This window comes from Ambystoma mexicanum, chromosome 6p (genome assembly GCF_040938575.1).
Source record: "Ambystoma mexicanum isolate Mex_15411 chromosome 6p, UKY_AmexF1_1, whole genome shotgun sequence".
Taxonomy (NCBI): Eukaryota; Metazoa; Chordata; class Amphibia; order Caudata; family Ambystomatidae; genus Ambystoma; species Ambystoma mexicanum.
Window position 1 is genome coordinate 1089272149 of NC_090935.1, and position 12063 is coordinate 1089284211.

The window sequence follows — 12063 nt, forward strand, 5'->3', positions numbered from 1 at the left end:
CGCTTGATGGCTTTGGCATTGCAGGCAATATGTGTCATGACAGTTGCCCTTCTGAAGGTTTCTCCCGTTTACACACCACATATGCCAATACCAGATTTCTCTGGTGGCGTAAAAAATACAAAGCAAAAGTACATTATTAAAGCAATCGATTGCTTGTAAATAAACAGTTGGTAAATCTTGTATTCCTTCACCCACTACGGTCCGTCTGTGAGGAGCATGCATGTCTTCTTGTGTATGCAGTCTGTTTGGTTCGCTAAGGCCAGATGCATGCATTGCATTGTATATCTAGTTTTTTTGCAGTAACTTTGTTAAACCATACTGTCTTTTTGCACTGAAAACTGTGAATGGACTCAACTTTAATTTCCTATTCATTAAGCAGGATGGCACTCGCCGGGGCAGACCAAGAGCAGATACTGTACGAGATTTGATAAACGAAGGGGAGAATTCTTCTAGCAGAATCCGTTGCAACATCTGCAACCGGGTGTTCCCTCGAGAGAAGTCACTGCAAGCTCACAAAAGAACTCATACTGGTAAGTGTAGCATACAATGACCCGAGATGCCTGTGAAATGTTGGGAGAAAGCAGATGCATGGTTGCTCCTGCTGAGATGTTGGATTCCCTGTTCTCATTAGTTCACCCTCAAAACCTTGGATAGTATACTGTCCTACTTAGAACGTGTTCACCTGTACCTTGACGATCTGACCTAAACATTAATCTTCTTAAAATGTTAATTGAAATAGCCTAACCGTCACTTTAATGATCCCTTTTGCAGAGCACTATCCTTGCACAACTTGATTTAGTGAATGGAGAGTGTATGTTGCATGAGTGCTCTGAACAACCATGCTACAGGGCCATAGTCGGTAAGGTTTTTCTAGGAAGGCACCCTTGATAGTCGCATGCTGAGAAGTATAACCCCACAAAGCAATGAGTGAGGGAGAGGAACGAGGTAATTATAGCACCCCTCTTTCAGGACTGACTGCAAGCCTAATGTAGGCTACCCAACTAACAGCAGCCACGTAGCTACATTGATTATATAGGGGAGGAGAAGCTTGCTGCATTAAGTTATCATTGGAATGGTGGTAGTTTACTTTACTGGTGTTTATTTTCCACCAGGGTAGTAGCTGCTTTTATTTTGCATAAAGTTGGAATTCCACTTGAGACATTGCATGTAGTTTCTTTTGCCTTTCTTTTGCACGAAAAGTCTGTGCTTAAGTTCCCGCTTGCTTATGAAAATGTCTGCGAACCCCTAGTTAATGACAGGAAATGATTTACGCTGGAAGGAGAACCACTTTATAGACCAATAGCTGCCCTCTACAAATAAGCATCCATAAATACTGTGCGCACAATCCCGGAGGAAGCCTTGGTTAGACTAGCCAGTTAAAATCCTTTACCTTACAGACGGACTCTCAGAGGTGCAATTGTTGTTTTTGGAAAATTATGATGCGGGAATTCTCACAAATGCACCAGAGGCTGTTGTACCATATACATATTCTGTATTCTTTTAGTAGCTGTTTTGGTCAAATGTGTCAGAGTGGTCCTCATTAAATTGAGACCATCAAAATCAATAGTTGGCTGGCCAGCTGTACTTTGTAAACACGTTGTTAAACCATTTTCAAAACCAATAGAGTAAAGGACATTTCCTTTATTGAAACCATAGAAAAGGGGGTCTGTTCCTTTTTTAAAACGATTCCACGGACTGCCGGAGCCTTGGAGTATGGTGGTAATGTTGAGAAGGTGATAGTTTAAAAAAACGGGACCTAGTGTTTTAGATATCCTATTGAAATATTACCCAATTATACATTGGGAGCACAGATATTTATTTACTGGATGGAGTTTATCGCCCATTTACCCTGTGCTGTATGTTGTGTGGACCTTATGGGTTAAATGGCCCATTATCTCCGAATTAGATGGTATATTTAAAAATGGGTACTAAAATACCACAACTTTTCTTACCATTTTGACGACCTCAATGTCTCAGACTATACAGTACCCCATTTAAGTTGTGTTTTCGTGCACGATATTGGAATATTTGAAAGCGTTTTAACCTTTTTTTTTGTATTTCCCCTCCCCACAGCCCCAAAATAAACATTTCTTAGCGTTTAACATTCCAGAATTAATAAAATGCACAAATTCCCAGGTATATTAATGTGACCTTATTTATTTAGGGCTTCTGTTATTTACTAGTTTATCTTTAAAGCATAACACAATTTAATGCATAAGGAAACATTAAAGTCCTTTGTTTTATAAACTGGGTTTCACATATTATGTACAATTCCCTTTATCTGCCCCACTTTAAATTAATAATAAATATATTTTACTGTGCATTATAATTTTACCAAGAAACGTTTTGCACAGAGACGATGTACAAACAAACCTTATACAATGAGTCGTGAGAAGAACACTCCGAATCACCAACACTTGTAACGTAATGTACATAGTTATTCTATATAAAAACCATCCAGTCATCTAAGGAACGTATATCCTTTCGATGAAACTACAGCAGCAATTTTAAGGGATCTGCCACTTCTTTTCCAAAATTCCTGCGAGGCAAGATGAGCAGCATCCTGGGCAAAATGTAAAAAGTATGCTTCCCTTAGCTCTTGCTTTGTCACACAAGGTAAAAAGCTCCAGGAAGGAGTTGTACCTATAAAATTGTTCGAATTGCATGGCTCTTGCCACATCTGGGTCTGATTAATTTAATGCGCGATATGTAAGTTTAAGCGCAATTTCCAAAGCTTAAATTTCAGACTGCTGCTTGAAAGTTTTTTATTAAATTTGGTGGAGGAGACCTTCCTCAAGACCCACAAACGAAATAATTTGAAACCATTTAGTCTTGTGGTGCAGCAATCACTTCCCAAGTTTTTGTTTTAACATAATCTGGGTTGCATAGTAGAACGTCACGTGATCAGGAAATGGTACTCGACACACCATCACAATTCACCCAATCCATGAGACATCGTTTTCTCCATCGCGGAGAGCAGAGTTCGGTGGAGGATATAGGATTTTCTTAAACAGTGCTAGGGATCTCCATCTTGCCATTGCAGCTAGGGATAATAATCCCAGCTCGTACCTCATTGTTATGGGAACTCCCTTGGTCAGCCTCAAATTTCTCCTCCATATCAAACCCTTCACTGCCACCAGTTTTTACATTTCAAGATACAGTTCAGCCCCATAGAGCAAACATGTCTTAACCGTGGCTTTATAATATTGTGCAGCAGTTAGACAATTTGCCATATCTAGCATAATTGTTTTTATTTGTGATGCATAGAGCAATCCTTTAAACTGAGGTTTTGTTAAAAATCCCCTTTTGCACTAATACTAAAAGTTATAGCCAAGGTACAAGAAGTCACTAATGTCAAGCTTAAAATTCCTAACCGACCGTGTGAAATTTACTTTAGTCTTCTCTGCTGCGGAAACCAGTTACTTTGGTATTTAGAGTTTTTTAATCGCCCGTTCCAAGGGATGAAACTGGTTATAATGGCCCCATTTAAAGGCTCTGGTAAGTGTGGGAGAACAGCCCCATTAGCCCCTCAAGTGCCCTGTAGTGAATGGGAGGGCAAAGCTCCCCCAACCCCAGAAGTGATGTGCTGCAGTGAGGGGGAAGTAAAGTCCCTTGAGACAAGTCGAGGCCCTCTGACCCCTCTGAGAGAGGGGGGGGGGGGTGTGATCAGTTGTAAAAAGGTGTTTGGAATGTGTAATGGGAGGAGAACCCACTGGCCCACAAGAGGGGGAGTAAGTAACGGGGGAGAGCCCCAACACGGGGACGACCTTTGAGACACTTGGTAACGAGAGGAAGCCCTAAAATCCTGAGATGCAGAGGGGCCTTGTGGTCCTCAGAAGAGAGGATAACAGAGCTACAGATCACCTAGCGGCAGACCTTCCAGTATGGAACTTTATTTATGCTTTTTAATTTTTTTTGGCCTTCAGAAATAATCCTGCTTTCAAGGATTAGGTTTCCCAAGAAATGTTACAAACATCCTGAAACCATTTCCATGCTATAGTCTTACGTTTTTACTTTTTTTAAATTTAATAAAACCTCTAATTTTATTCTAATGTCGGTGGTTGTGTTTTTCCTCAGACTTGCAAGGTGAGTTACAGCAGGTCTAATGGGCGTCTGAGCTACGGGGTAATGGTCCATGCTACCTGATCCTGACTTTGCACCTCGCTTGAAAATGAAGCCCACTTCTCAGCAACCATTGCAGCCCCACCAACCAGAACGGTGACGATTGTGAACAGGTTGTCTTGGGCTTGGTACTATTCAAGATACATTTTCGCTATTGCGGCTATTCCAGCAGTATTAGATTGAGGGGCAGCAATTATGATTGGTGACCACCCTGGCCGATTACCTTACTAGCGGTGAACACCCATAAATGAGCATTGTTTTATTTTTTTATAAATGTATTTGCTATTGACTGTACATGCTAACCTACTCTCTGCATTCAATGTCCCTTATTGGCTCTGGGGGCAAGCCTTGAGTTATTGTACAGTACATGCTGACATGAAACGATAGGCTGTAAACCAATCTACTTTATTGTTCTCAAATATTCTTCCTTACTTGTTACATAATGTGCTGCTCGTTTTTTCTGCATTGCTGCGTGCTTTGGAGCCATCGCCTCAGCAAATTTTCTATTGCGCTTTCACTTCAATGAAGTTTGATTTGATATTCATTCGACATTTCCTCGACACCGAAGACTGGTTTGAAACTGTGCGCAGACTGGGGCAAAAATGTCCATAACAGACCCTCGCTGTGTATGTGGTGTTTGGGGAGAGGCCAGAAGATGGACGACTGTGGCTCATGTCAATCCATGACAGTCAATGCCTTGCGGGAAAGGAATGGGTAAATTTGAAGCAGGTAAGCACTCTCCCAAATCCCTATCCATTACCCTGTCCAAAAGTCGTCCTCCGAATCAAGGGATCGATCCCCAGAGAGAAAACCTCCGAAACATCAGAGATGCTAGAGATTGAGATGATCACCATTTCTCACAAGAAGAGCAATGAGTAACATCACAGATACTAGTCTTCCTCCTCTCCTGGAAAACTCTTTCCCTAAAAACGTTGACTCCTGTGGAATGGGAACAATTCTGTTTAAAAATGCTGTCATTTTTCAGAGGCAAGCTCATCAGAGTGCCCCTCTCAAGGAGTTGGGGAAACCAAGCCGTCCCTCCATGTCTGAGAAGACCAGAAGTGAGTCTCGGGTGTCTCCTCTCGTGCCTAGGAGCATGAGAAGAGAGGCTCCTCGATGCAAGTTAAAGGAGTCTCTGACGCATAAGAAAAACCCAGGATCTACCCTCTCGAGGCCTTCACCTCCGGTCTCGAAGCCTTTATTAAAGGTATCAGAGCTGTCGTGTTTGTCGCCTGATCCTTGAAGGCATGTAATATACATTTGGAAACATTGAAGCATTCAAAACAGTCGGCTTGTTCGCTGACCGATTCGGGGAAAGTTGGTGAGACCCTCTGCGTCTTCGCCATCGGAGCACTCTGTGCCTCGGAAGGCTTTAAAACCTGTTGAGCACCCAACCAAGTCATGCAAACTCTTGCCTCAACCTGATTTCTTCAGGTCTGTGGGTTCCATCTTCGAGGAAGAGGAGTAGGTGGATCAAGCTCCATTTCTATGAGTTTAGAACTCCAAATATCCCAGAAGAGCTTAGATCTCCGAATTTAAGAAGCAATATCTGGCGGACACACTTGGAGACCAGCAGTTGGGAGACATCTCCTGAAACTGACTTTGCGAACCAGAGATGGCTGCATACTCTGACCCTTCCTACAGGTCAGTAATTTGTAAAGTTACTAAATTTCTCCAGAATTGGATCTTTCATGGATTCACATGCTTGGAATATTCCCCGTCGTCAGGCTGGGAATCCTCAGTAAGTTACATAGACCTTTTCCATAGGACACAAAAGTGTGAAAGTTTTCCTATCTACCTACGTCATTTTGGGCCGCGTACGGCAGCGCCACTAGGACGTAGAGGTATAAAAAGCACCGCCCCCGCGGCTCCCGCAGATTTCAACCGTCTTCCAAAGTAGTGGGAGTATCTACTATTTTATTAGGTTGTGTGTTCTTCTTCTTCGACTGTTTCTTTTCGAAGAATGTCTGGAAAGGAGTTATTTCGTCCGTGTGCTACATGCGGTCTTAAAGTGTATGAAGGAGACGGGCATATGGACTGTATTTACTGTCTTTACCCTCATCATACGGCGGACACGTGTGAGATCTGTCAGGGCTTCTCACAAAAGACCCTAAAAGACTGCAACAGACGCCTGGTTACTTGGCTCAATGACAGAGCGGGTGCGCACCCGGCATCGGAGGTAGGCTCTATAGCCTCGAGATCTAAGTCTCCTGTCCCCCCTCGTCGATCAGTGTCGGCAGAGCCTCTGGCGAAGAAATTGCGCTCATCTGAAAAACGCCCCTCGGAGAAACATCCTGCAAGGTCCTCCTCTTCACATAAGGCTTCGTCTTCCTCCTCCTCGTCTAAAAAGGAGAGAAGACTCATCGAAATCCTCCTCAGGAGACAGTCATAAGTCTACCTCGAGTCGAGACTCCTCGTCCCACAAGTCGAGGTCAAAAACGGCGGGAACGCCTCAAGGCCCTGCGTCACAGACTTCATCGATCCGGTCGTCGACGCCTGCTTTGTCTTGGGCGACGGCTCTTCCTACGGCTATTTTGTCAGGTCAAACATCGCCTATGGAAAAGATGTCATCGTCGATGGTGGCCCCGTCGGTGGGATGGCAACCAGAGGTTTTTGATCCGATCCCGCCTGAGGCCTTGCTGCAACCAGAAGCGGCCTTCTCCATCTCGTCGGCGGAGGATGACCGTGATCCGGTCGCACATCCAACGATCCGGGATTACAACCAACTGGTTCGGGGTCGCTCTTTAGTGGAAGTGCCATTCCATACCTCTTCCTTACTGAATCCCCACGCTGTTCTGTCCCTGGAGGTGTTGAACACATTACAGAAGCTGTTGGAGCGGTTGGACACTCGGTTACCTCAGCTTGTCCCGACAGTGTTACAGGCTTCGCCAGTCGTCGACGAGCCAGTCCCGGCTCCTCGCCTTCCATCCAGAATTCCTACCGCTTACCCGGTTGAGGAAGATCGTTCTCGTCCACAGGAAGGAGAACTGTCAGTCGGAACGTGAAGGGTCAGGTTCAGACATCTCGTTATCCCCCCTCAAGGGACCCTACATGGGACTCTGAAGCGGAGATGGAAACTCCAAAGAGTCCGGCGCAGCCATCACCACCTGATGACGTGGGTGCTTTCCATGCCATGATGGGTAAGGCATGTGCAGAGTTTGGCCTAGTCCCAGAAGAAGAGAAAAAAGATTGTTTTCTGTTCGATCATATGGGCAAGAGAAGAAAGGCGATATTTGCTATCCCCATTTTAGACCATGTCTGGCAGGAGAGACTAAAAACCATGCGTCACCCTTTTTCAGAACCGGCAGTAAAAGGTCGATTGGAAAAGACATTCAAGGCTCCGGAATCGACTCCCAAGTGCTTGACGTCTCAACCTTCGCCGGAATCTGTGGTATCCGCGGCGGCGGCCAGAAAGGCAAGGTCGCAACACAAATGCACGACCCCGCCAGACAACGAAGCCAGGAGACGAGATGCTTTTGGGAAGAAAGTGCTATCGGTTGGAGCGACTACAGTTAAAGCAGCCAACTCCCTGGCTATTATGGCCAGGTATGATAGGGAGATGTGGCATCGGCTAGCTCCTATCTTGGACCATCTGCCGGAGGAACACAGGAAATCTGCCATGCTGCTCGTACGTGAGGGAGAAGAGGCTTCCAATCATTCCATTAACATTGCAGTCGACCTGGCCAGGCTTTAAGCAAATCAACAATGGCGTAGTGTTACGAAGGCAAGCCTGGCTTAAGTGCACAACGTTCAGACCAGAGGTACAATATAAGGTAATGGATATGCCGTGCGAAAGGAGAACACCTGTTTGGGAGAAAGTGGATGAAGCCTTGAAGGGCATGAAAGAAGATTCTGACACGGCTCGTTCCCTTTGAGCCCTCCAGTGGTAGGAATTTTCATTCCTTTCGTCCCTTCAGAGGAGCATCGGGTAACTCCCGGTTTGGATCATCTAGAGACCGAGGTTTCAGCAGACCCTCCTACACTTCCCAAGGCTACAGACGTGCATCCCAAGCTACTCGTAAAGGAAGAGATTCCTACTCCTCGTCGACGAAGGATAAACGGGCCAAAAGCCAGCAATGACAACTTACAGAAAGTCCTGGGGGGCAGTGTGTCTCGTCGACGAGTGGGCGCGCATAACAACGGACAAATGGGTTTTGGACACGATGCATCTGGGCCATTCTCTACAGTTCAAGGGCAAGCCACCACACATTCCACCGGTGTTCTCGACGCAGCCCCACCTTCAAATACTATTGCAAGAGGTGGCGCTTATGCTACAGAAAGGGGCTATAGAACTGGTCCCGGTGGCAGAAAGAGGACGGAGTGTACTCCCGTTACTTTGTCGTCAAGAAACCCAATGGAAAATGGCGTCCCATTCTAGATCTACGAGCTCTCAACAAACTACTCAAGAATCTAAAATTCAAGATGCTTGCACTCCAAGAAGTGATCCGTTCGATACAACCGGGAGATTATTTGTCATCACTAGACCTTCAGGACGCATACTTCCATATCCCGATGCGTTGGCGACTAAAGATTTCTACGGTTCGCCGTCGGACGAACCCACCATCAGTTCAAGGTCCTCCCGTTCGGACTGAAATCGTCTCCCAGGACGTTCATGAAATGTCTGGCTCCAGTAGCAGCCTGGTTAAGGAACGAAGGTCATCATGTGTACCCTTATCTAGACGATTTGGCTAGTGAGGGGATTGTCTCCAGAAAGGGAACAGGAAAGTCTGAATGCCACCATGTGCCTCCTACAACGTTTGGGCTTCGCAATAAACTTTGAAAAGTCCTCCTTATCGCCATCAAGGACCTTGGTCTTTCTGGGGGCGGAGTTCCAGACGCAGTCAGGACTGGTAAAGCCATCCGTCAAAAGGGTTCTGAAACTGCAGCAAGAAGCATAGGATTGGAAAGTCGACACCAGAGTGTCAGTGCGAAGGTACATGTCCCTACTGGGGACCATGTCGTCCTGCATACCCTTAATCATTGTCGTCTCTTCATGAGACCGATTCAGGAATTCTTGGCGGATCGATGGGCACAGAGTCCAGGGCGTTGGTCGGACAAATTGACCATCAACAGCAAACTCGTGCAGGCACTTCAATGGTGGAGAGTTTCCATAAATCTGACAAAGGGAATGCCCTTGCTGGAACCAGTGTTCCAGATGACAGTGGTGACGGATGCTTCTCTAACTGGATGGTGTGCTCATCTGGATTCCCTACAGGTTCAGGGTCGTTGGTCATCGGAGGAGTCCGGCCTTCATATCAATGTGCTGGAATTAAGGGCGGTGCGTTGGGCCCTGAAATCCTTTCTTCCACGGATAAAGGGATCAGTTGTACGGATTATGACAGACAACACAACAACAATGTTTTATCTAAGGAAATGGGGAGGAACTCGCTCCAGAACTCTGTCGACCAAAGCCCAGGAGATCTGGCATTGGGCCCTTCAGCAGAAGATATATCTATTGGCGTTCCACTTGCCAGGAGTCAAACGTGCAAGCAGACTCTCTCAGCAGGGAGATGAATAGACTACACGAATGGGAACTGAACTACCAACAACTACACCGTGTCTTCGAGAAATGTGGTCATCCGGCTCTCGATCTCTTTGCGATGTGAGACAAGAAATGGCCACAATACGCGAGCAGGTGGCCACAGCAAGACTCACTAGGGGAAGCGTTCTCTTTCCCGTGGACGGACAAGTTTCTGTATGCCTTTCCCCCGTTTCCGCTCATACGTGGGACGCTGCAACGGATCCACAGATATCCATGTTGGGTGATCCTGGTGGCCCCGTACTGGGCCAGACAAGTATGGTTCTCCGATCTACTCCATCTTTCAGCGGTAGAACCAATGAGGTTCCAGAAAATCCCGAACCTTCTGTCTCAGGAGAAAGGGGTTGTTTGGCATCACGACCCCGACAGCCTCAGTCTGACAGCCTGGCTCCTGATTTCTCCGAGTTTGGTACGTTAGAGATTCCAGCAGACTGTCGCATTTTGCAAGCGGCGAGGGCGCCGTCCACGAACGCTTCATATTCATACAAATGGAAGAGATTCTGCATATGGTGCGCAGGTCAACCAGGTTTGGTCCCGCTTAATATCCCACCAGGACAGCTTCTACCATACTTACTACTCCTGGCTCAAAAAGGCTTGTCTGTTTCATCCATAAGTGCATCTGGCGGCCATTTCGAGATTTACTCGGAAGAGACATTCAACTCTGTTATTTAGTGACCGGCTGATTGAACATTTCCTTAAAGGATTGTTCCGAACCTTTCCTCCCACGAAAAAGTTTCCTCCAAGCTGGAGTCTTAACTTGGTTCTGGCAGCGCTGATGAAGGCCCCTTTTGAGCCGATGTCATAGTCATCATTGACATTTTTGTCGTGGAAATTGGCTTTTCTTGTGGCTATTACTTCGGCTCGACGACTGTCAGAAATACAAGCTTTAGTGATCGATCCACCGTACTTGAGGTTTTTCAATAATAAAGTTGTGTTGGCTACTAATTCTCATTTCATTCCTAAAGTGCCTACCATGTTCCATAAGCCTTCTTCTATAGTGCTGCCGACGTTCTTTCCAACACCTTCGTCGGTTGCGGAGAAGACATTCCATACATTGGACGTGAAAAGAGCTTTAAAATTTTACCTCCATCGCACTCAAAGCTTCAGAGACACGAGACAACTATTTGTGGTTTATGGCCCGTCGGCTAAAGGTAAACCGATCTCAAAACAAGGACTAGCCCGATGGGTGTCGTCTATTTCCTTTTGTCACTCAAAAGCCGGAAAACCGCTGGAGAAGCGTCCAAGGGCCCATTCGACGAGATCCGCTTCTTCGTCGACGGCATTGTGGGCTGGAATTCCGCTGGGAGATGTCAGGCGGCTTCCTGGTCGGTACCACACACGTTTACCCGGCATTATTGCCTCGAACAGCAACATGCTGAGGATACACAGATGGGCCGTGCAGTCCTACGCACCTGTTTCAATAAGGTAAGCCCCAATTAAGGGGTCACATCCTTCGGCTAATGTACTTTTAAGTGTGATGTTTTCACTGTTAAAATACTATAAGGTGATGTTTTGCCATGATAAATATGCATTATGGTTATTGTGATATTGGTTTGCATACACACCTCCAATGTTGGGGGATACTGCTATACAATCTATTCTAAGCCTGAGAATCCATGAAAGATCAATGCTGGAGAAGGGAATAGTTTCTTACCTGTAACTCCATTTCTCCAGCATTGGTATCTTTCATGGATACACATGCGCCCGCCAGCCTCCCCTACCCATGCAAAGCAGAGATCCCCCAGCCCCCCATACTACTTTGGGGGTTGAAATCTGAGGGAGCCGCGGGGGTGGGGCTATTTATACCTCTACGTCCTAGTGGCACTGCCGTAGGCGGCCCAAAACGACGTAGATGGGACACAAGTGTCAGATCTTTTCCTATGGAAAAGATCTATATAACTTACCGAGGATTCCCAGCCTGACGACGGGGACTATTCTAAGCATGTGAATCCATGAAAGATACCAATGCTGGAGAAATAGTTACAGGTAAGAAACTATTCCCATGTGGGGTGGTCAAAGTCTGCAGCTGTTGGAAACTGATTACCTTAGTCCAGTAAAGGAAGCTGTACTCCCTTTTCATACTGCTTTACAAGTTGGTCAGATTCAATACCACCTGTGAATAAGCTGTTCACTAAGAAATACAGAACAATCTCTGTACACCCTTCTTTCCTTAACGGGGCATCTTACACCAGAGAGCCCGATTGTTCAAGCGGCAGCATCGGTATCCTCTAATTCTGCAGCTTACCCTTCAACTCCTGCTGACAAGGATGATAATTGATGCATTGGATAAGAATGTTGTTGCAGGAAGCATGGCACTGAATTCAGCCAATACTACGAGTGCCTTGTCTAAATACACGCATACCCTTTGCGGTGTAGCTGCCTTTGCAGCAGACCATATACCG

At 46.0% G+C, this 12063-nt stretch overlaps 1 protein-coding gene across 3 annotated transcripts in view; it reads left to right on the top strand.

Moving 5' to 3' along the window:
• Nucleotides 1–12063, top strand: part of ZNF367 (zinc finger protein 367) — a 273586-nt gene that overhangs the window by 55363 nt on the left and 206160 nt on the right. For 2 of the 3 annotated variants that reach the window (XM_069625692.1, XM_069625694.1), the window contains exon 2: nucleotides 377–530. In XM_069625692.1, coding sequence (XP_069481793.1) covers nucleotides 377–530 — 154 coding nt within the window. The remainder of the gene's footprint in view (nucleotides 1–376; nucleotides 531–12063) is intronic. The other variant, XM_069625693.1, reaches the window with a different exon arrangement.